Below are 25,851 nucleotides of genomic sequence, written 5' to 3'. Positions count from 1 at the left end.
GACCACAAAAAGAACACAACTCGTCTGTAGGTAATACATGTATATATACATTTAATTTACACAAATTAATTCACTAAATACTATCTTTATAGCATATTCATTCTGTAGACATTTTCATTTCCATCTTGTTGTGTAAATACTCTCATAATAAAGAGGGGTAGATTGCAGATATCAGTAAAAGTTAGATTTAGGCAGGAGAGAGCTATCCACAGCTTTTCTGCATTTTTATTGTCTTGGTGGACCTGTGCGCACAAGACATCACCTAATGATATTGCTACCCATTTTAATATATATAATACAATACAAATAATACAGTCATTTCCATATACTCAAATTATGTCAAGCCAGTTTTATCACTTTTATCTTAAAGAGTTAAACACACAAACATAACAATTATGATTAGTCACAATAAGGGGGCCAAGTTCAAGTGAGGTCTGATCTGTTGTATGTGTTTTTTTGTTCTTTTGTGTTGACAAAATTTAAAAGAAGAGGGATTCTCACTTTCTTACAGTTTTCCTTCCTTGGGATCCTGATGTTCCCAGGGCACAGGATCATTTTCGTGTGAGTGGGAGCCAGTCTCCCTCTCCTGCCAGAACTGCTCTACATCTTGCAGTACTATTCCATCTTTGTTGGTCGGGCTCTCCTGCTGTCCTTCACTCTGGTCCACTTGCTTCTCAGGCTTTTGCTCCTCTGTTCGCCCAGGCTGGTGTGGAGGGAGGTGGGCGGATGTTTCGGGTCTCGGGGTGGGTGACTTTGGGGCAGTCGGGGTGTGTGGTCCTGGCTTGTGTTGTTTTGGCAGTTGTTTGCGGAGGGTGAGTCTTCGCCACAAGCCAATGTAGCCCTCCCTGAACTCCTCGGAGAGGGCGAGAATGATGAGAGGGTTGACTAGAGAGATGGAGAACATGAGGAGCTGGGCGGACAGAGTGAAGAGGACCGGAGGGAAGGCACCATCGGTCTCTAGCGCGTGCCGCATCCAAACCCAGGACACCCATTGCGGGAGCCACATGGTGGCCATGGCCACCATCAGGCTGAACAGCATCAGGGTAAGTTTGCGGGATCGGATCTGCGTCCGCAGGTTCTGGGTCTTGCTGAACCTGCGCTGGCATCGTCCATACGCCTTCCAGAAATAAAGTAGGGCAAAACTCAAAGGCATGCAGTAGGCCAGAAGAGGGTACGCCTTGACATACACGGACATGAAATCTTGGGCATCGACTGGCACTGTCTGAACACAAATCATTCCATTTGCTTCTCTTTGGAGGGTGGAGAAAAGCCACTGGGGAATGGGCACCGCACACGCCAAGAGCCAAGTAAAGAGCAGGACCACCAGGATAGTCTTCAAACGGATGCTCACCTGTTTGGTGGGGTTACTGACGTACCTGTAGCAAGCTTTGGCCATGATGGCCAAGGTAAAGCTCTTTGCAGCCATACAGGAGTGCAAGAACCAGTCACAGGTCTTACAGATAAACAATCCCAGGGTCCAGCTGGCACGGGAATAAGCAGTGGCTTTGAAGGGAACAGCAAATGCCAGGACCAGACCATCAGCTAGCATGAGGTTAAGGATGAGCGCGTTGATCAGCGACAGCTTACTTTTACGCGCGTTGGTGATCAAGACTCCCATAGCCGTTACATTCCCGGAGAAACCCAGGACGCAGATGACTCCCAGCACCACTGGAATCAAAACCCTCAGATCTCCGTGCTCCAGGTGTTGATATCCACTTCTCTCTAGAAATGAGCGTCTATCCACGGAACTGTTCTCGGCACTGATGTTCATAGTAGGTAATTTATCCATTTCCACTGTAATAGATTGGTAAATGGAGATAAATTTGCCAGTGTGTGCAGACAGAAAGAAATTCTCTCTCAAAACTACGCTTGTTAACTGATAAGTCCTCGCGCTCTCTTCCCGCTTTTGACTGGACGGCGCGAAAGCGGAGTGACTTTATAACGGACGTTTTGATTGACAGGCGCCGTCCCCAGCTGACTGACAGCGTTTAATTTCTCCTGTCGCGATCCTCCAGAGGACAATTAAAATTATTTCGGGTAATAAGCACTGACTGGTGCACACGGAGTTAAAGGTATTGCTTCTATTGTCACTGGAAAGGATGGATTTTTTTATTTCCTGCCGAAGACAAAGGCTAGATAATTGCAAATGCAAATATGAAGGTGTAGGAATGTGAATGAATTGTATTTTACCTCAGTAGCAAAGACTTTCCTTCCTCGAGCTGAAATAATGTATGTTAGCCTACTTTGACACATCTAATGTTCTGGTAACACTTAATAAGTTATTACCACCTTTTATAATGTTTGCCATATAAGCCTGTATCATATATATAAGCCTGTATCATATATATATATATATATATATATATATATATATATATATATATATATATATATATATATATATATAAATCCAAATGGAGAGGACGGGATAGTTTTACTTGAGTTATTCTCATATAGTAGGTTTGTTTTAAATTTAAAGTGAGGTATAAAATCCTCAAACTATAAGACTATGAGAATTTATAATATTGCCATCCAGGAAAAGCATGGTTTATATGTTGTTGTTGTAATATTAATGGGGCATGTTGTCACACTATGAGCGTGTGTGAATTTATATATTTATTTTACTTCAATTTATTTTATTAGCCTGTTTCTTGCGTTAATTTATTTACATTTTAAATTGAATTTACTCTTGTATAAATTCATACTATCGTGGTCTTATTTCTGTCCGCTTTTTATCCGAAAGAAATGTGATACTGAAATTTTAATTAGGAAAAATTATTAATTTAAAACAAGAATTTGTGTAATTGGCTCAAAATCTTAAAATCATATTGAGACTGGTATGACAAACCGCATAGAAGTGTAATTTTTTAAATTATTTGTATGCAAATTAATGACCAATTACAAATTATATTATTCACATTTATTAATTATTTTAATTTTAATTTGGTATTTTCTGTCTAAATAGCTACTATTGCAATTAAAGTGGATGGTCATTGAAATTGTCAGTCCCTAATATTCTGACAGATATCTCCTTTTGTGCGCTGCAGAGGAAAGAAATCGTGTGGGTTTGAACAACATGGGTGAGGAAATTACAGCATTTTAATAATTCTTTGAATTTGTATGAAAAGGTAATGTAGACAGTATGTCTGTCTCGTGAATTGTCACACGAGGGCGCCATTGTTTAATTTACGTGTAGTGAAAAAGAGCAAGAAAGATCAATTTTGTCAACCTCTTTTTCGTTTTTTTCTTTTCTTTTTATTTTCAACGAATTCCATTAAGCATAAAGACTGCATGGCAAATAATTGCATGTAGATACATTCTGAGCTATAAAACTTTGTGTCATTAAGAAGTTTACAACTGAAGTTTTTTTTTCTTCAGAAGAAAACATTACTGGTTCATCTGTACATAATAAAATTCCCTGATATCATTTAACCTTCACATCATGTATAGGCTACATCATGATACCGGTGTTCCTGTCATCCTCAGGCCAAAGTGACGTATCTGAACGATGACGTTTTGATCAGTCTCAGACAAATGCAGAGGAAACAATGGAAAAGATGACATCTGATTGTTACTGGTTCATTTGATGGTACAGAACAGATATTTTCTTCATTGGCTCATTATAGATGACATGTTGCATGCAATAATACTTTTCACCCAGCCACGGCACTGAAGAATAGAATAAAAAACAAACGGGTTTACTGTTAAATTATGAGCATACTGTGATAAAGTGGAGACTATAATGCAAAATTCAAGTACTTCAAGTCTGTGTACTGAAAATCCATGTTGCTGCAATTCTTTTCCCTTCTTACACAAAGCTATTTTTCACATTTCTTGTAAAAACATTCACACTTCACAACCCAAATACCACCCTTCCGAAATCCCACCCACCCTCCATCCCTGTCTGCCGCCCAAGTACCCACATACGAAAAGAAGGCACCACAGCTTATGTTAATGATTATATCAAAATAAGAGGACAACATGAAATGACAAAACATGACCAATGGGATTGACTTTTACTTCAGAGCTCCTTTTTTGTAAAGGCACCCCTTTGTTTCTGATGCCAAGATGTGAGCATAGGCCTGTTTTTTTCACTGTTCGTTTCAGCCTTATTAAAGATTCTTCATATCACTGCGATGAAAATGCACATTTGTCCAGATTTAAAGAGTCAGGCATTTCCTTCCAGCAGAGAAATGAATAAATACAATAAATAAACAAGTTTACGGAAGAGGAAATGCAGGTACTCAATAGAGGAAGAATGATTGTGCAGGGCAGGATGCTTCTTGTTTTTGAAAGTCTGGCAGCATCCTTGCACACGGCCAGCATTATCTGTCTATACTTCTTCCTACATCATCCTGCTAAGCTGCAGCATTTTGTTCCTCTCTTTCTCTCTTTTCAGGTACGTGGGGAGGTGGTGCAGTTGTGCTAGTTGACCTTATCCTGGAATATGTAAAGGTTATTGGTGGCTGCCACAGCGATGATGTTCTCGTAAGGATGCCAGGCAGTGTGGAGAATTTTCTTGCTAAAGTCCAGACTGTCCACACTGATTTCATCTTTGCGACACTTTCCGCCCACACACACCTTGCGTGGTTTCAGGATCGCCCGAGGCTTGCTGTTCTCCCGGGACGCCTCCAGTGTCACATCACGCTTCGTATTACGGTCGAACATTCGGAAGAAGTTGTTGTAAGAACCAGTCATGATCACACTGGAAATAGAACAAAGCCAAACACCAGCAATATTCATTATTGATCATTATTTTGCTTTTAAATAATTGTGCATTGATTTATCATTCACAATTGGACCAGTATGTTTATTAAAATAAATACCTGTCTGATCCATTCCAAACACATTCAAATTTGTCGAAGATGCAATCATTCTCATACAGCGAGCAGAGCTTACTTCTTAGGTAATCGTGGACCTGGTGGACGAAACGGTGACAATTTTGACTGATAATTTAGTAAACACTGGTTTTGACGTCTCTTAAAATTCCTCTCTTTTTAGACTATGTGACTTTTTTTTAAATACTCCATTATATCATTTATTGAGCATTTCCTGTGTTGCCATATTTTCAAGCAAAACAAATACCAAGATATCAGCGAACCATGATTGGAGGTAGGTGCTGTTTATAATTCAGGAGACAGGATGTTCTCATTATTGAGAGCATTTTATCGGGCAACATTTTCATAATGCAATATTTTTGGTCTGATTCCTGAAAGACAAAGATTATAAATGTATAAATGTGTTTTTCTTTGTCTTCTTTTAGGAGTACGCCAGCATATAGATGAAGCTAACAGACATGGTTTAAAAGTCAAAAAAGCCAAATATAATTTAATGGAGCCTTTAAAAAATCAACCATTAACCTTTCAATACACTGCTAAATGCAGATCGTTTGTAATTAAATTACCCAATGTCATACCTGATATGTTTCCAGTGGTTTGCTCTCCATGTTGAGATCCCAGACCTTCACTGTCAGGTAGTCACGTGTCATCAGGTACCGCCCACTGTGGCTGAACTTCACGTCAGAGATGGAGGAGATGATTTCAGAGAAAAAGGAACGATTGCTTGGGTCTTCTGGCTCCTCGAAAACTAGAAGAAAGTAATGAGAAATCAAATATAGAAACTTTAAAATGAGGATAAAAACATGTCCCGTCCTCTTTGAATATCCCATCTCACTCAGAAGTACATCACATTACAGAAGTGAAATGGATTGTGAGTACTGTTTCATGTTGGCTTTAAAAACAAGCAACTTTCTAAAGACATTTTTCTGAATCACTTTCAATGTTTGCTTCCCAGTATGTCATAAATCTGCCTGGATCTCCAGAGAAATAATACACCTGTCAGAGCAGAGAAACAGATATTTATCATCTACTATCGATTATCCCCTCGCTGTTTTGTTGACTCAGTTTTGTTGACTATCCTGTGATGTGTCTGAGCAGGCATCTACACAGCAGATGACAAAACACGGGCAGAGGGGAAGGAAACAGATCAATGCTTGCAGGGATATTTGGGCACTGGTGGACTGCAGGTGTTTGCTATGGAGCGTGCCATGTCACATTGTGAGCCTGTCCACCTGCAGTCTTGCTGGGTGTCATTCAGAGGGGGCTAATGAGTCCTCTGGGGAATGATGTGAGGAGCTACGGCCCTCCGCCCGGCCTCCGCTGCTGCTTGGAGCCCAGTGGGGCTTGGTTAGCCTCCCCCGTCTGACAACGCAGATTGATTTTTAAGAATATTCTCTGGGATGCCTGGAAGATTTATTAGTGTGGATAGAAGGAGCAAAGCAGGTCTTTTCTGAGGCAGACTGGCACATCTGCCTGCTGTGAGATCATGTACCAAGTTAAAAATTGACAGATGTGTGTATAATTTTGGTCAGAGCGGTGCTGGAGATACAAACCAAAGTGGCTAAAACCGAAGCCCTCACAGTTGTCACCACCTCCAGCAAATCTGGCCTTTTAAAATTCAGCAGCAGTATAAAAACATGTATTCAACAGGATGTGAACACATGGACCAGTGAGCACTTCGATAAAACTGAGGAAATGACCAAATTCTTTCAGCGGTGTGAAAACCATAGGCACAGCTATCTGTCCCTGAGCATTGAATCCAATCATCAAATGCACATGGAAGCCTCCCACCTTAAACTGGAGACCAGAGCGCCTATGAAATGTAAATGTGTCAATTTGTGGTTATCAATTCAGCCATGTGGAGCCAAAGGGAATGCCACTATATACCACCAGTAAAGGTTCATCAGTCTGCATTGTGTCCAATCCCCAAATGAAATTACCCAGTTAAGCTCAAGGAGACGCAATCATATTAAAAATTAGCATAATCCTCACCTCCAACGCCCTCGCCCTAGGTGGAAGAGAGGCTAATCCCTGACATGGCGTATGTAGTGGCTGTGCTCTCTAGAGACAGCAGTGCTTCTGGAGCTGTACTGGCCCTTGCATTTGTAATGTCACAATACAGGTTGGTAGAATGCAGTAAGGAATCACTTAAAAAGGTCTAGAATATGTTAATGACTTTAAAGAAGCTTTATTAGTGGTGTTTGCTAAAGCAAGCATCACAATTACCTATTGGGACTTCCCATTCAATACTTAGGAAATCCCTAATCCTAAATATTGAATGTCGATGCATAATAACTCATCCCACACTATTTGTGCTAGAGACATGAAAATACCTCAAATCCTACAGTTTCGTGAGAAATGCTGTGCTATTACTTTTCTAAGCAATCAGCCTTTGTTTCTTTATGTTGCATTTCTTTCTAATAAGCTGATTTGGTGTTTGAGAAAACACTGCTGTTCAATACTTTTGTGGAAATATATATTTTTAGGATTCTTTGATAAATATGACCCCTAACTTTTGAACGATAGTGTATGACATATAGACATTTGGGTTGCACTGACTTACATTTTGAGTGGTTGTCACAGAGCGCTGATGCCCTCATGTCACACAGCCGTATGGAGCCTTTACTGCTACTGTAGACGAAGGTGTTGCACTGGTGAGGGTGAAACTCTGCTGCAGTTATCACCTCCGTCAGCTCCTCCATGTTCACTGGCTTAATGTCTACAATGTCTGAAAAAGCAGCTAAGGAAAACTCATCAACTTGCAGGTTTAGTAGTAGCACAAATAATGGGAGCCTGTCCAAAAACAAGTTTTTGTCAAATTTTAATGACATGAAAGGATACTGAAACTTCTATTTGTGATCTCTAGGTTCCAGAGGTTGATCCTCAAGTCATCGGTGGACATAAAGGTTTCATAGTCGCTGTTGACAGAGATGGAGTTGATGTGGTATGTGTGCGCATTGGAAAACACTCTTCGAGGTGTGGCCTCAACCATGAGGTCCATGGGCCGGAGTACTGGCACCTGAGAGAAGACGAGACCGATAAAAAGGTCAGAATCTGTTGTAACAATTACAACAGCCACAACACAGTCATCCTTTATCCAAAGATTGTTGGTCATATCACCACTAGGGACCCTGTTGTCATTCATCAGCAAGAACTGGGACATACATAATTAACCAAAACTCTATTTAAAGAATGCTGAATTAGGCAGCAGGTCAGAACAGTGAGAGTTTTGCTTAAATTTGCTAAAATCACCCTTTAGGCTTTTAACCCACTACTGTAATGTTTCAGCTGCATTAAGATGCAGACCTAAAATGATTCCAGGATGAATGCAGTGAGCTTTTAGACAGGGATATGTATATCAGGTTGTTTTGGTTTAGGTGTGCGCGCTCAAGTGCACACATTAGCATTTCATGTGCTGTTTGTTGATCATGCTGACAGGTTTATATGTCATCCTTTTATTAGTCTCAGCATAAGATGGCACACCCATGGACCACCCACAGTTTATTGACTGACCATCTGATGCTTTCATAAACATCTGATATTTTTATAAGAGTACAATATATGTCTAGCCAATGGATTTGCCATGTTTTCATCAACGCTTTGAAAAATGAGGGACATAGTAGCAAGTAAAGCTATGAGCAGAACAATTATTTAAAGTAATTAAACTTTAAATATACTGAACACTATTCATTTGTGATTCTAGAAATTTCAAGAACTGCATGTATTTCTATAGTTAATGAGTGTATAAAGAAATATTAATTAATTCTTGTCTTGGTTATATGTTATTTATTTATATTTTTAGCAATTTAATTACATTATATTGTTCTAATATCATAATATTAATTATCTTAATAATACGAATTTAAATAATTGTATGCCATCCTGTGTCACCCCTTGAAGTTTGCTGAGTGCCTATAGTGGGCCCTAGCCCCCTGGTTGAAAGCCATTGCTTTAAAACAGCATTAACTGTCAGTTATTTTTAGTAAGCATGAGCTAGAATAAGTTGGAAAATTTATGCTGAAGAACAATTTTTGGGTTCTATAAGGACCTTCCATTGAATAATTCTCAAAATAATATTTTTTCTTGGTGTGAAGAACATTTTAATAATATAAATAACCTTTTTCCACTATAAAGAATCTATTATGCATTGGAAAGTCTAAAGGTTCTTCATGGAACCATCAATGCCAATAAAATAACCTTTTTTTAAGAGTGTATTCAGAAATCTGGCTACAGGAATCTTTTTTACATTTAAAATAACTGTGGAATCTAGGGAGGTCCCTCTGTTTCTAATGTCTCTTGAGGGGAAATAACCTCCTGTGCCAAGCTCAGCAGTCCCACGTTACACAGGGCAAAGGAGAGAGCGAAAGACCATGAAATAGATAAGAAAATGCATTTATTGTCTACCACTGAGACAGGCAGGGGGATGGGGGATTGGCACCCCCACCTTGCTTTCAGTTTTTATGGCACAGACAGCATTAGTAGGTCAAATATCAAAATAATCAATTTGGATTTGCTTTATTGTTATAAAAGGTCAGGTATCCACTGGCTTTAAATGGCACGGCGGTCACATCTTGTATCACGACAGCTCATGGACTGCAGAAACTAAACCAATGCAAACCTTAGGGGTAAAATCGCATACTGAGACAAGAGTAAGATCGCAGCGCAGGCACTAGAGGCTGCCAGAATACATGACATGTGTCTCATCCCTCCCCTCCTCCCTCACTACCAGAGCTCCATGATAAACCCATCTCCACATCTCCACCGCACATACATTTCACGGTCCAAATGGGATTGCCGCCCGCTTCGTGCCATCAGCCCGGTGTCAGGCTAATCTTCTGCCCGTACAGACAATGGTAGAGGAGTGGAGTGCTTTAATCCATTAGGCCGTGGAGCAGAAAACAGACACCACACCAAACATTAATGGGTACTAGGAGTCGCGCCCTCTTTGTATCTGTATTCAATTTGGAGGGATGAGTGGAGAACGAGTGAGCCCCTTCACTGCACATTATCGTCTGTCTTTGTCCTTGCTGTTTGATTATGAATGAATGCCTTTTGGTCGCTGACAGCTCATCATTTGTCAGCATTGATGCTGAACACAGAGAATGAGATTTTCTTGTGAGAATGTGAGCAAACAGCATCACGAGATTGAAAAGAAATGTACTTCAGTGTAGGATGAAGTGTAACTGTTCAACTATCTGCTACTGCAGCTTCTCCAAAAGCCAGATTCTTAGAAAAGCTAACTACAGATTTCAGCATACATTACTGTCAGCTAAACTACTGGAAACTTAGACATGGGTAGTAGGAGTGAATCTCACAAAACCTTGGAAGATCATGTCTGTGTCATGTTAAATTCTAAAATCAGAAGAAATAAATAAGAAATTAGAGTATGCTTAAAGAAAATGAAGGCTGTTTTAAAGACTGCTCATATTTCCTGTATTGTGACAATTTTTTAATTTCTTTTTCTCATTACTTTAATGGGAAAAAAATAATAATTATTGTAATGCAAAATAAATGAATGAAATATTAGTTGAATGGTAACATATTTATAAATAATTGTAGTATTTATTGTACAAAGTTTCATTTATGCTGATTTAAATAAAAAACATTATACTAGCCTAATGAGAATTGAATGATAAAGAGAATTATGATAATTAATTGTCATGAAAATAATCTCACAAAGCAAAAGTTATTAATGCCCTTAGAAATAAACTTAATTTTCTTTATGCAAAATATAATTTCTTTGTTTTCTTTGTTTATTGTCAGAATCATTCGTAGATATTAGTGAACAGGTATACTAAATATTGAGTGTGCATATTTTGCTTATCTTTATTGTGTGTGTGTAGGTGGTGATAAGACAAGCATGCTAACCCGTAACGCAGTGATGGTGGTCGGGTCTCTGATTCTTCCATCTTCATCCTTCAGGTTATATCCCTCCGGTCTCTTATCCCTCTCACTGATCTTCCACAGTTTCACAGTTTTATCTGAAAATAAACCATTACACACAGAGCAGCTTTAGTATACCATTTGGAAGGAAGCAGAGCATGATAAAAAGAGAAATTGAGAGAAAGAAGAAAATAAGAAGGTGGGCAGTGGGAAATTTTGCAGTCTGTGGGACACAATCTGGCACACGGCTGGAAAAGATCCAGCACCAACAGAGAATGTAAACCGTAGCCATACCATCTGAACATTGGGAGATGTATGATGTCATTGGAAGACTTGACTATTCCCTACTGTTCCAACAGTCTTTCGTTAAAATGACAGCAGCTATCACAAATAAATAATAGCTCACATTAAGACTGAGATCCTAGTTTATGGTCTAATGCATTTGTTAGTGAAGTCAGATTTTGCTTGGACCTCACTGACTTTCAAAATATCTTCTTTTGTGTTCCACAGAAGAAAGTCAATCATACACATTAGGAGTAATGTGAAGATGAATAAATGAGGACAGAATGTTCATTTTTGGGTGAACTTTCCCTGCAAATGCATTGAGATCTCAATCGTGGACTCACCATTGGTGGAGAGCAGGAAGTAGGCAGCATTCTGCTGAGGCAGCCAGCGTATCTTATTGATCTTCTCCTCAATCTCTAAACTTTTCAAGTAGTCAAACTCCGGCTCGTGACTCTGAAACGTGCTGTAAACATTATACTCCCCACGTCTGTGAGGCTGGTTCTTGCTCTGTGGGAGAGAGGAGAGAAATGTCACCATCTAAACTGTGTTGAAAAGACCTGTGTAGCTCATTACTAGCATATGTTGTGTTATGCTTGTATATAGCTACTAAATGTGGGGGGAAATCTGTGGAAAAATAGCTACATTCTTATTGGTAATGGAAGGCATAATCAAATTAGTCAAAAATATATAATAAATGAACACGCAAGGGATAGAGAATGTGTAGAACTTTGTGAATAATGAGCATTGAGATCAGTGGAAATCTGCAGAGCTTTCTGTCTGCGAATATTCCATAATGTGCTGCTGTTTCTATTAACAGCTAATTGCTGGTTTCCTGGTCACAGTTGGACTATTACATTAATGCATTCACAATCAATGGAAGCCAGGAAATAAGGACGTTTTCACATTGGGAACCAACAAAATCAATAATTGTGTAAACCACTCATGCAGATAAATTAAAGTAAACAGAGAAGGAGTTCCTCTCTAGAGGGGGCTGTAAGAATCTACACGTGTGTATGAAGTAGTAGAGTTTAGGGTATTGTGCAGAAGGTATTGACTGTCAGCATAGCATCTATTTTAGAAGAAAAATAAACTGAACTGAACAGAAAAATCATGCATTAGTGGTGTAACTACCTCAAATTTGTAATGTTACAGTAGTTCAGTAGTGACAGTTTTCCAATTACAAGCTACTTTTTCCAACAAGTAGCAGTGTAGCGTGACCAAACACCAATGCTATGTATTGCTCACACATCTTTACTAAATGGTTCTCTCTCTCATATATAGTATGTTGGAAAGTCCAGTTTCTTTCAGTGAATCTGGTTCCTTTTGGACTGTTTATGCAAATTAAAAGATTAAAAAAACTATTCACTGATTTGAAACTCTAAATACCATTCTAGGCCTTTTAAAGCTGAATATTTTGGGTGGATACAGGACACTTTCTGATGATCTGTCACTGGCATTGCTTTCTAAATGTGATTCAGATGGCTACATCATTAACCATACTAATTTAGGATGGTTACTAATTTAAATGCTGCTGTTTCTTACTACTGTACATTTTTTAATCAATCAGGTGTGGTCTTGTTTTGAATTTATCTTGTGTATCTAGTTGTATTTAGTGTACATTTTTCTGTTCAGGTTTGCTGCTATTACCCTAACTGAGGTTCATTTGTTTTTTATACCAGAAAAATACAACTAAATTATTATTGGATAATTATACAGTATATAAAAAGTAGTTTTATAGCAATACCTTTTTTATGTTCCACAAAAGAAAGAGAGTCATACGGGTCTGGAGTGACATGAGGGTGAGTAAATGATGACAGAATTGTTTATTTTTGTTGAAATGATCTCTTTAAGTTGCTTCAGTACAGTTAGTTCAGTATTGTTACTAGCTTGTAATGTAGCTAACTTCTAAGCTGTGCTCGCTGTTCACTGTTTTATGAACAAACATATAAAAAGAAAAAGCTTCATGTCTGAGAACGTGCACCTGAGGTTTATAGAGACCCCACCTGTGTTACCATTGTGTGTCTATTGAGGCCACAGGAAGTTGTGTTACAGGGTGCGGCTCTGTGGTTTCTGCTCACACAGTAAAAAAGCACTGATTTTATTGACCTGCTGTCATGCTTCATGGCGCTCTTGTTTACAGGAATGAAGGAATATGACAGATTTCATATGTTTTTTCATATATTACCTCTTGCTCCCTTTGGAAAACCACAACTCTTCCTCCCTTGTCTCCCGTGGCCAAGAGCTCTCCAGTAGAGTTGAACTCCACAGTAGAGATGATGTCAGCTGCAACAGAACACAAGAGAGCCTTTATGTATACAAGACTTAACACTTTTTTTTAGATGTATAAGATAATGTACGGTCAGCTGGTCATTATCGTAAAATAAACCACAAGCCGATCTCATTGAAGAGGTTTATTTGGAGGTTAATGACCCACTGTTCATTATGCCACTTATTACATGGTTTGAAATGGACATGAAATATTCATTTGAGTGTAAATAATTTTATTACATAAAAAAAGAGACCACTGAGTAATAGGAAAGATGACGGTAGGAATTCGGTCAATTATACCGTTTAACATCATAAAAAATATTTAACCACAGAATGCTTGCTCAATTAGAATTAAGTAAGACAGCTGTGTAATGTGTTTATGTATACAACCAAACCCACACTCCAGTGGCTGGAAATAATAAGGGAGGATATTGCATGCTGTGTGCCTACATTCAGAGAACAACACACATAATATGCCCGTGTTCACATTTGGTCTGTTGCAATTGGTTACAAGACATTAAAAATGAAAAACAATGTTTGGCACCATTGACATCAGACCTTATGTACAAATAAAAATACCTTAACTGGACGTGAATGGCAATGATGTTTGAAAGTAGCAATGAAAAAAAAGTTGACCAATTTCTAACATCTTAAATATCTGTTTTTTTCTTCACACAAAGCTGTTGTATGACCGTTGAGAGCATGAACATTCTACTTAACTTCATACAGGGAAGAAAGATAAAGGTAATTGATTTTTCAGTGAACTATTTCATTTTATATCAATTTATAGGACAGTTATTCTCAGGTCTGCTCCACAGTATTCTTATAACAAGATATATAATATTCAGACAGGGCCATTGTGTTCTGCAATACCAGAACACAATAAATAATAAGCTTTGTCTAATCTATTAATCACAGCAGAATTAAAAGCTTCCATAAATGCATTTGTTTGTCAAACAACATGCCATTTGCAGGAAAACAGTAATTAGTCCTCCATCTGCATATGTTAAAAGCATGCGCATGCTTAAAATCTCCCTCTCTTAGCTCTCAACACCGATCGGAAGAAAGGTGTTCTAGTGCCCCACATTTGTGAGAAAATAGGTTAAAAGAGTCTTAGGAAAAGTATTAATGTTTTTGTGCATACAAATACATAAAATAATCCCTCAAAATCATTTTATGGGATCCCTGGATCAAACCAGAAGGCTGAAAAAACATTCAGTGCACTTAAACAGATAAAGAAAGAAAGAGCTGCCATTCCCGCAGCATGGACATCTCCGAATTCTCCGCCCCTCCAGAAAGAGCCGATGCTCCCCTCCTCCGACTATGATTTTCCATCCATTCATTATCATCTGACACAGAAATACACAACATCCTTCACGTTCAACACTAAATCCATGGGATTTGCCGCCGAAGACAGAAACTGCCACACAATTTACATATGACAGGATTAGCTCGAGACATCTAATAAATCAGTCTAGAAAGACTGATTATAGTGCTGCTACACACAGAAAGAGAAGCAAATTCTTCAATCAAAAACAGTCTTTGATCCTTTCCAGACATACGATACAAAATGAGCAATATCGATCAAAACACCACAAATGCTTCAACCACATGTTTCTGAACCTCTATAGATTCTAGGCTATTTACATCTGTAGGAGGGTTTCCTACCTTTAAGAAATCTTCTTTTATCTTCCTCATAAAGATGCATTTGTTTAAAGGGTGATGAGCTCAAAATAGCAGATCACATTGCTTGATTATTCTGTATTGTTCTGCATACAGTAGAAATCTACAGAGTTGCTTTCATGGATGTTGTGTCTTTAGTGGAATCCGCTTATGAAAGACGAAGGGGATGAAATGTAACAAGTAGGAATGCGTGCTTCAATTTTTTTTTAAGAAACCACACACCCTCAATGGATTTATTGCTTGCTGAATTGAAAACGGGAGGAAGTGGTTGCCATGGAGATCCCTTCCATTACTCTCGTGCTACATTTGTCTGAAAGACTTTGCTGCGTATGTTAAACAGCCTGAATGCGTGGTTTACAGCGAAAGATGCCGGTCAATAGCACAGTGGGGGAGAAACAGAGAAAATGTAGTCTATTTTTGAACATGGCTGCTGAATGCTGAAATACACAGTCCTGAAATATGGTCACAAATAGCTGAGGAGCAGTATGATTTGTTCACAATGGCATTTTCTTTCCTACTGTACATTGTGGTGCTTGTTGTTTTCCCATACTATGAGAGTCAATGTAATTTTAGATATTAATGTAATATCTATAATGTTTAATTTTGTGTATTTTTAAAATTAAATAATATTTTTAGAAATTTGATTTTAATCATATTGTATTACAGGGTTATTTTACAGGCATTTTACTAAATGAGTAATGCATTGTCCAGCAGTCGCCATAAAGATCTGTTATTTCCTTGCCAAAATAAAGCAGCTATTCACTAAGCCCATTGATCTGGATGCTGTATTTCTTATCTTTGTGTGCACAGAACAAGACTATGAAACCCCTGCTTCTTGAGGGAGGGTGAGCACATTTTATTCATTTTCTAATTATTTTGCTGCTCTTTGTTTCTCAACAGTGAGCGACTTTTAAAAAGACTCAGCAAAGCTTCCTGAAAAGAGTTGGATGTCACATAAAGTGATGATACGGAAGCAGCTCTTAGATGCAGCAACGATTCATCAATCGTAGAGGTGCACCTGACTGTACAACCTCTGCTTGGCAATAAGGCAGGCCTTTCTCTCATTATAAACACATGAGCACACTGCAGTCTGAGACGGAGAAAACTGATGACAATGTTTTAATGAGTTTGCTCAATTACAGACATGTTATTCATCATCTTACACTCAAGGATAAATGGGACAGGAGAGAAGGAAATGGAAATAGAGGAAGAAAATGTGGAGCGAGAGTAGGGAGTGATCTATACGGGTCTGTTGACTCAGAAAGAGAGAGTGATTTCATAAAGCTATTTCAAGGACCTGTAGTCCAGCATTCCCTTGTGTGTTACTGTTAGCTTGACAAGGAAATATCCAGGAAAATGGTATTTAGCAATTTGATGTCCCTATTTAACTTACTTTAGTGACTCAGAAAAAACAGCAGAGGTGAGGGTAAACCTTACAAAAATATGTTCACATCACATTTTACTTTGGAAAAAAAGAGGCTTATTTTAAGTATATACAGTTGGGATTTTTTGCACTGCAACATTATTTTCATGACAAATTCTAAATACCATGATTTCATAAAAATACCATACATAACTAATTCTCATTTCTGTGAAGCGAATAATAGTTTTATAGCCTTTAATTTATGCTTATTCATATTTAATTAGTTAATTTAATTTAAATTAATTTATGTTAATATAATTTAATAAAAAAATCATTTATATTATTAAAATCTAATAGGAATCAACTCAAAAAAGTCTGGATGCATTCATAATAACAGTCTGTAAGGAAATTTATTTGAAAAAGTAAAAGAAAAGAAAAAGAATTATCTTAAAGCAGACTTCATTTCTTAAATTAAAAAAAAGTATAATTTCTTATTTCTTTCTTTTGGGTTGGAACATGGAACATTGTTTGTTTTGTGAGATGTAGAGGGAATCAGAATTAAGGTCTAGTGTCCTACAGGTTCAAGTCATCTATTTTGAATGTCTTTATGCTTAGCTGCCTATGACAAATAAAGTGGGCAATACATTACAGAGTGCAGTCAATAAATCCTGCGGGCACCCATGTCTGTAACAGCAGGGTCAAAGGTCAGGGTCTCATATACCCAGAGTGCTTCTGGGAAAGAACCGATCTCTCTCATGCTGTAATTTGCAGCCGCTCTCATTACTCACACACCATAAAGTGGGTTACCGTGCCAACCTGTCTAATCTCAGCAGTCCCTGCAGCTCTTGAGCATGTATGATTATGGATCCCCATCACAAAGGCAACATGGAAAATAGCACAAATATATTGTTCGGAATGGCATATTAGCATACTACCCATACCATTTCATCACTATGTATAATGTGCACAGTATGGATATTTTCTTTTTTTCATTTCTGTTTTGACATATTTCATTAAACAAATTAATATAAAAAATTGCTAAATTTCACAAACAATAACAAAAAAGAATGGAATTAAATGTGCAATCTTGTAAATGTCTAGAAAATATTTTTTTACAGTGTAGAATATTTAGCATTATATAATACATTCTGTTTCACATGCTATTTTCAACAATAGGTAAGCTGTATGCAGTATACTCTTCACAGTAAGCAGTATGCTAGTATTCCATTCTGAACACAGTCGGTGTGTAATATCCTACTGTTCAGAGCATACTAACAACATCGCTAGAACAAAGTCTAATAGTCATACATAGCTTATATTGATTTACACATTGATTTTCTTTGCCTTCACAAAGAGAATGAGAATGAGATCAAGATGATGCACCATATCAAGACGTTAAATGCCACTATACAGTAAAAGGGGAAAGCAGATCAACAAAGATTGGGAGGAAAAACAAGTGGAATCTGTTCTGAAGTGTAGCTTCTACCGTCAGCCCTCACAAACAGTCAAGAGCGTAGCACAGCTGTCTGAAACATAAGAGAGAGACTGGGTCGTGGAAAAGTAGGTCAGTCAGAGTCTGCTGAGCCAGTCTCGGGCTAAAGAACATCCAATCATTTCCCAAAACACAAAATCAATGCTTGTTTTAAAGTTAAGCCAAAATAAAATGATTGTGTGTAAATCCTGTATGGAAGCATGTCTGCATGAAATCTGCAGTCATCACAGGACCTGATAGAGCACTGTGTTGTAATGCACAGTTACATGTCTGTGAGATTAGAGCCCTTTTGCTGAGTTCAGCACCTCAAAGGATCTACCAGTAAAAGAGGATTACAGCTGCCTTAATGTATCTGTTCTCAGATATGTTTAACATCTATTCAGAATGCTAGATTGGTTTGGTAAGCAAACAGTGTGCAACAACTTTGTATGGGACAGATTAAAGGGTTATTTCACTAAAGAATGAAAATTCTGTCTTCATTTAATCATCCACATGACTTTATTTGTATAAGATGATCATGCTGCTCTTTTCTATAAAATAAAAGCGAATCTGGACATATGACATCAGACTCAAAAACCACCATAAAAGCATATGGTAAAACCATATTCCACACATACATGCAATAGATTTTAGTGAGAAACAGACCTACATTTACATCAATATTTACTGAAAAACATCCACCACAGCTCTGAATTCTCCACATTTATGCAAATAAAAATAAAAACAGGTTACACCAGGTTTTATATCTCTGATGCAGATGCCAAATATGTGTATAAAGGCGTCCTGTAGTGAATCCATGTGTTTTTGTAAGAAAAATATCCATATTTCTTATTTCAAACGTAAAGACACTTTTTTTCTCACTTCCGTTCTCTGTCATACATGGAAGCCGTTACGGCGGATGATGTAAGATGTCGGCGTTGCGTGATTAGTCACGAACGCAGAAAGAGAGAAACAAAATCATCATGTGACACTGAAGACAGGAAAACTCATTGTCATCATCACAGGAAAAATTACATTTTAATATATATTAAAATAGAAAAGAGTTCCTTTAAACTGTAATTAGATTACACAATATTATTTTTTACCTTATTTTGATCAAATAAATGCAACTTTGGTGAGCATAAGAGACTTTTTTCAAAACAATAAAAACTGAACAGATCCCAAACTTTTAAACAGTAGTGTATATAAAAACATGTATTTCTATGAATTCAGTAATATCATTATGAATTATCATTCATACACATTCACATGTGGTGTTTATTTATGATGCTTTTATGTCATTTTTGAAGCTGAAGATTATAATTCACTTTAATTTTTAGTTTTGCGTAAAGAGAAAACCCAAGCAAGATTAATCATCAGTGAGAAGTAAGAAAGCAGTGACAGAATTTTAATTTTTGGATGCATAATTCCTTTAAGTTTCTTCTACACTGTACAACATGCACACTGAACTTCCCCAGCAATTAAAGACTGCATGCGAGACAAGTGTCAAGTGTGCCCAGATCTATCTTGATAATTAAATTTTCATGGATCTGTATCCAGAAAATTCCCTAAACTGCTGGCCAAAAGCTGTGTAGAATGATTGCAATAGGGTCCTGTTGTGAAAACTAACCATATACTGTACAGCCATAATAGCTTAGATTTACTGTTAAATTAATATCACAGAGCAAACACAGGCAGTTTTTGATGTTCCTTCTTTTTCTTTTGATTGTTCAGCATGAGCATTGAATCATATTGATCGATGAATCTATACCTTACAGCCAGAACAGCAAACAAAACAACATGAGGTAGACAGCGCCTGCTGTTTTGTTAACATGCCTGGATTGTATCGATGGATGACTCCATCGACTTGATTTAAGTCAATGTCTGGTGGTTTTAAAGGCAGTGGAATAAAGACTTGCCTTTGGCCCGCTGCTGCATGAGGCAGGTCTGGACCAATTTCACCAGACATGGGTGTGATTTGAGCTGGTTATAATAAGCTTGACCACCTGCTGATCGACAACAATGTCACTGACTCACTGATACACAGTCATGGCGCTGCCTGCATCCAACCACAGCACAGAGAGAGAGACTGAGGCCAAAAAAAAAACTAATTAACCTTATTTCTTGGAAAAATGCCCTGTGGAAATGGGAGAGAGAGGTGGTGCAGGCCTCCAGGGAATGGGACGGGAGGGTGAATATGTGTTGTGCATGTGTCTGATAGAAAGAGCAGAAAGCCGCATGTAGGGGGCTGAACTTTGAGCAGGGGAAACTGGTTTGAATTTCACACATCATTAACAGATACATAATTTAACTACAGATGTGGAGAACTGAAGCTGTAGCACACCACAGAGAACATAAGAAAAGAGACAGACTGAGTGTGTGTTTACAGTACCTCATTTACGTTTAGTGAATCACATTGCAATGGATACTACAAAGGAGTACATTGGGACTGTAAAATATAAAATCTCTTATGCTCATCAAGGCTGCATTTATTTGATCAAAAATACAATAAAAACCGTAATATTGTGAAATATTTTTTTCAATTAATAAAAGTATTCTTTTGTTTCAAAAATGATAAACGGCAGTGTACCTAGATGCAAGCCTATTCTAAAAGGTTGGAAGCAATCATATTTAGTTTTTTAGAATACTTCATTTTGGCTAAGCTGCATTTTTTTTTTTTTTTTTTTTGGCCAAGCTATAAATTGCATTGCAATGAACTTTGCATAGTCAGTCAAGATGGTGGAGAAAGCAGGAGACATATTGACTATATTTTTTGTGTATATGCTTTATGCTTATACATTCTTTACTGAAAAGTATTGATAGAAAAGTTACATCTAAATAAATTCTAGGAAAAGATTATTCTGCCCTATATTTGTGTGTACTGTATTAGGCACATTCAAATATTGTGCTACTAGCTTAGCAACATGCTAATGTAATACAACATTAGTTGAGTCTCCCATTTATATGTGTGTTATAATTGTTACCTATGTAGGGTGTACTAAGGCTGTTTATATATAAAGCCTAAGGCTAATGATACACAGGGCAACTTTTTGAGCAATGTTGCACTTTTCCATTGAGGATGGGTAACACACCTCTATCTGGATACTTTAGATCAGTCGTGGGCCATGTGTCTCACCTGGTTGCCGTTGACGGCAACATCGCCCAAAGTTGCCCGACAACATTTCTCAAAAGGTTGCCCTGTGTATCATCAGCCTAAGTCATTCTTTAGTTGATGAGTTTAAATTTCTCCTCATGTTTCATTAACTACATCCCTCAATAAAAACCTCAATCCGAGTTTGACAGCAGTTGAATGTTTAATGCGACCGGCCTCTCGCTGTTTGTCCTCCTCTTGCACTCAGCCTGACGCCGGGGAACAACATTAGTGCCTCACTGTTTCCCTCTGAATTATAAATGGAGCCCTTTGGGCTGGAGAAATATTTCTCTTTATGATTAAAGTCTTAAAGTGTAGCCTGGGGCCATTTGTGTTGGCAACCACTACTCATGCTGTCTGTCTGTCTGTCTGTCTGTCTGTCACTCTCTCTGTCTCTTGAATAATAGCAGCAAGCCCGTGTGGGGTGGTGCATGTCATTATTCCCTGATGTGAGAGCATGGGGGTGTAAATTGTGTTGTAGGGGTTAGAGTGGCAGGGTCACCCCCGCTGGGCTGCTGATGAATTGCACAGCTATTTTAAACAAGGACATTACAAGGCAGCAGCAGAGAGGATTGTGAACCGTTTGTGGAAAAAATAACACTTGGTACAATGGTGAAACAAAGATTACACATAGAAAACACATAGAAAAGGATTAGATGCCCACAAGGCATGGCAAATTTCTACAGTGCACACCACCAATTTCAACACACAACAACTACATTAACTATATGGTAGTGTGGTGAGACTGCAATGAGGTTTTAGTGCATTAGTTGGGCTGACTAGTGAGGTTATCTAGAACATTTTTTTTTAGCTGGATTACTTTAAAGAGGATGAGTTTACAGACTGAAAAAAAATTGTTTTGATGTGCTGTCAGTGTGCTGCTAACTGTTAAACCATCAGCATAGTAACACTCAATGCATAAATAGTGTCTCAAAATTCATCTTCTTAAAAGAGCAGTGTTCCCAAACCTTTTTTGTCTTACCTGCCCTATAATCTTCAAATACCCCTTCAACAGCAAATGTGCTCCTCTTTACTGGTATTATACATTTATGCATTTGGTGGACACTTTCATTCAAAGTGATTTTATCAGTTTGTGCATTTCCTGGGAATCGAACCTATGACATTGGTGTTGCTGAATGCCATGGTCAAATGTGTTACACTGGATTTAATTTGCTAATATTATTAAAATGCCAAAATGATTCACTTTCTAAAATAAATGTTTGGTGAAAACAGTCTCACCAAGTAGCTTCCTCTCCCTTTAATGAGACACTTGAGCTTGTTTGTCAAGTTTTGACTGTTCTGAGGGCAGTTGTTTCTGACGTTGTTTGTTGTGAAGAACAGAGAAGCGTGAGAAATTATTAGAGATTACTTTAATTGGTTGAAAGCCCTGAATTTTTATTAAGCCATCATTTTTGTTTTATACGTGCTTAAAAATAAATATGGGTTTATAGTGATGTTTCCCCAAAGAACCTTTCAATGATCAATTCTTAAAAGAACCATTTTTTTCTAAGTGTTACATTTTAATAATCTAAACGACCCTTTTCCACTTTGAAGAGCCTTCTGTGTAAAAGGTTCCATGGATGTGAAATGTTCTTCATGGAGCCATTAAGAACCTTTATTAAGTTTATCCAAGTGCCCCTTGAACCATCTGGAGTACATGTACCCCTGGTCAAGAATCGCCACTACGACCATCAAAGCAGTGCTTTTGTAACAAATCCAACTCCTTAAGATTTTTCGAGACAGTGTTCGAGTGTCTGCTGTGAACAATGCATCTGCTATTTTATGTGCCCTCATCGTCCCTACTTGAGGTAATCTTGTATTAAAATGCGGTGAGGTCTTCTGGCAGTGAGGTAAGAATGAGGTAAGACTGTGGTGAGGTTAGACTATATCAGACTAAGATAAGAGCCTAGAATGAGGTAACCTTAAATCTTGATGCTGCAATCTCCTCCTTTTAGTGCACTAGTGCCTACATAAGCAGTAATGTATCTGAGCCCGGGCCAGCTGCCTGCGCAATACCGTGAGGCCATTACTGTCTATCCATGCTACGTTCTACTGGCTTCGGGCCCTGCAATGCAGATTGGAGTACCGCAAAGCTTTTTCTCTGCCAGGCAATATTTTATCTTTCTCTCTCCCTATGAGTTTTAGAGCTCAGCTACTTTACTAGCTTGCAGCAATTGATGATCTTGTCAGTGTTTCAGGGCGTTGTGTTGTGTAGCGTGGGTGGTGGAATGGACCGATGTGTAAGCATGTCGGGGGGAGCGTTCTGGTCAATTACACCCATGCAACACAAATGAAGGCAAAAACGGAATCCCTTTCTCTGTCTCAGCATGGTCGCATCCATCCTCCAGCTATTAGTGCTGTCAGCCCGAAAGCATCTATGTTATGCTAATGAAACTAAATTCCATTTATTTCAGTGGGTTTTATTCCATGTCTGTCACTGCATAACTTGTGTTTCAGTGCAGGAGAGGTGTGAAATGCCAGGATTCCCTGTGCAAATGAAATACAGGAGAATGTTCCCCAAGTGTGAGCGAACACGACTCCCATGGATATAATTTGAAAAGACGCAATATACAAGAAGCTATTAAAAAAATGAATATCCAGGTCAGCTATGCATATGAATCAACAGCGTTTTTATTGCATTCCTGAAATATTAACTCCATACCTAAAAGGTCTTTATGAACCCTCATGGCGTAATTTGATATTTCTCTTTAGCTTAAGGTAGGGGATACCAATATGGGTGTTTCTGAAGCACCCCTCTATCACCTCTCTGTCAGGGCTTTATTAGGTTTGGGACCCAGCAAACCACTACTGGGACTACAAAGTTACCCCTGCAAAATCCAATTACAACAGCCGTGGCACTTTAGTAAATTAGGCAAATTGGAGAAAAGAAGAGGTTCTTTGGTAGGTCACGTTGCCGGGTCATAGGGTAGATAGCATTGGTTGTTTCAGAAAAGAAAGCACTCGATAATCAAAATCAAACCATGCTTGGAATGTGAATCATCACACATCAGTCTCTGGTGTAAGTGATCCCAATGGAGAATTTCAACCACTTTAAACTCAGATGCCTATTTTCAATGTGTGTCTATAGACAAAAGCACACAAGGGTTATAGTGCTGTCTTATTAAACTCTGTCTATCAGCCTCCGCAGCCTGCGGGAGAGAAACACAGAGCGAGAGTAACCCCGGACCTCAATTACGCTACTGAGGATGTCTGCAGTGGGGAAATACCACCATCATCTATTGCATCACGTGAGCAAGGCAGTATGGGTATGCAGTGAGGGGGTGGGGTGAACGACACACATTCATTCAGTCAAGATTAGAGCAACCTACACTGTAACACTTAAATGCAAACACATTTGTGCATCATTTTGGCATATTAAAACCATAACCATACCTGTGTGGCAAATATAATGTGAAAGAACGCTGTCTGTTGGCTTTTACATGCTCTTCAGCAATTGGAATATGTATATGTATTCAGAATATACACATTCTTTTCTGAAAATACTGGAGATGTTAGCTAATGCATTCTTGCAATTTTGGTCAGTAACTTTATTGGCTAACTTCTCATTTATGTTCTAAACAGTAAAGCACAAGAACAATTTGCAAAATGTAGGCCGTGGTGTTTTTAAAATTGTAGTAAGAAAAGAGTCATCATCTTGCTCCAGAAAAATGCTTGACTATGCTCTGAATCTAAAATTAACCAGAATCACAAATAAATAAATGGGTTATGTGTTTAAATGACACTCACAAAATTGGAATATGACCAAATTCGAATTAATATTCATATGCATGTGAACGCAGTCATTATGGGGGATGCGTCCTTTCATTTACTCAGAATGCAGTATGACTTTTTCAATTGCAATAACCTTCAGCCCCTCCCAGTCTTGAATATTTGGTTTAGTGCTGTGCAGTTAATCGCATTCGATTGTCATGCACATCTTGTCAGTATAGCCGGTCCCATGATTAGTAGTAAATCACCATCATCTGCTTTCAGATTGAGTGGCTTTCACTACACAGACAAGCTAGACGATATTGCGTTCGAAATCGAATGTGATTCATCTGTGATTATGAAAGCAGGTGATGGTGATTTACTACTAATCACGGGACCGGCTTTACTGACGAGATGCGCATGACAATTGAATGTGATTAATTGCACAGCCCTAATTTGGTTATATCATGGCTTGTACCCATAATCATGCAGCTCTTAAGTGACAACTGTGAATTTGTGTAATTAGAACAAATATCAAATTTATTAAATAGCTCTTTCCTCAAACAGCAGCAACACATATGAGAACGGCACTGAAAACAGCTGGAAATGTTAAGTGAAGCCACAAGTCACTATACTATAAAGAGAACAGATCTTTATTGCATGATAGTGTCTGTAATGCATGCTTTGAGACAGCATTTTAAAACCTAATTCATACATACTGTGTGAGACAAATGCCAAGTTGCTTATGATTAACTTAAAGTGCTTATGATTGCAGGTATTAATCTGAATGCAAGCAGAATGTAGTCGGACACACTCTTTTGAGATTATATGTGCATCATAAGTATGCTTAGCAGAGAGACATTGAGGGACAAATTTGCCAGCGAAAGATGCTCTGCAGCTTATGGTGTATGTGTGTGTGTGTTTGTGAGCAAATGTTTCATTGCTGCTGTGTGATTTACTGAGATGCTTTAAGACAGGTCATAAACCAAGGAGACCAGGTACATTTTAGTCCAATGGCTACAGACTGATTCTGCTCTTTACTATTAGATCTGTTTTGCAAAACCTTCCACAGCCATTAATCACCGCCCAGAAAGATGCCCACCGCTGCCACACCCAGAGCTTGCTTTTCCACTCATCTGTTCTCCAAAAATGACAGGAGATTGTTCCCCCTAAAACCTGTGCTGGAGTGTGTTTGCTTAAA

At 38.2% G+C, this 25,851-nt stretch overlaps 2 protein-coding genes across 5 annotated transcripts in view; both read right to left on the bottom strand.

Moving 5' to 3' along the window:
- Positions 1 to 28: 28 nt before the first annotated feature.
- Positions 29 to 2,248, bottom strand: LOC109095917 (G-protein coupled receptor 151). The gene has a single exon (XM_019109588.2). The coding sequence runs from the start codon at positions 1,787 to 1,789 to the stop codon at positions 506 to 508; it is 1,284 nt and encodes a 427-aa protein (XP_018965133.2). The 5' UTR covers positions 1,790 to 2,248; the 3' UTR covers positions 29 to 505.
- A 982-nt stretch (positions 2,249 to 3,230) lies between these two features.
- Positions 3,231 to 25,851, bottom strand: part of LOC109095915 (serine/threonine-protein phosphatase 2A 55 kDa regulatory subunit B beta isoform-like) — a 49,216-nt gene continuing 26,595 nt past the window's right edge. For 3 of the 4 annotated variants that reach the window (XM_042769943.1, XM_042769942.1, XM_019109587.2), the window contains 8 exons: positions 13,192 to 13,289; positions 11,348 to 11,513; positions 10,707 to 10,819; positions 7,680 to 7,857; positions 7,402 to 7,566; positions 5,417 to 5,586; positions 4,827 to 4,918; positions 3,231 to 4,705 (listed from right to left, as the gene is read on the bottom strand). In XM_042769943.1, the coding sequence (XP_042625877.1) occupies positions 4,426 to 4,705; positions 4,827 to 4,918; positions 5,417 to 5,586; positions 7,402 to 7,566; positions 7,680 to 7,857; positions 10,707 to 10,819; positions 11,348 to 11,513; positions 13,192 to 13,289 (1,262 nt within the window). In that variant the 3' untranslated portion in view covers positions 3,231 to 4,425. Of the gene's footprint in view, positions 4,706 to 4,826; positions 4,919 to 5,416; positions 5,587 to 7,401; positions 7,567 to 7,679; positions 7,858 to 10,706; positions 10,820 to 11,347; positions 11,514 to 13,191; positions 13,290 to 14,942; positions 15,255 to 25,851 lie in introns of those variants that run through there. The other variant, XM_042769944.1, reaches the window with a different exon arrangement.

The sequence above is a fragment of the Cyprinus carpio genome, chromosome A14 (assembly GCF_018340385.1).
Source record: "Cyprinus carpio isolate SPL01 chromosome A14, ASM1834038v1, whole genome shotgun sequence".
Classification (NCBI taxonomy): Eukaryota; Metazoa; Chordata; class Actinopteri; order Cypriniformes; family Cyprinidae; genus Cyprinus; species Cyprinus carpio.
This window is presented reverse-complemented; position numbering and strand designations above follow the sequence as displayed.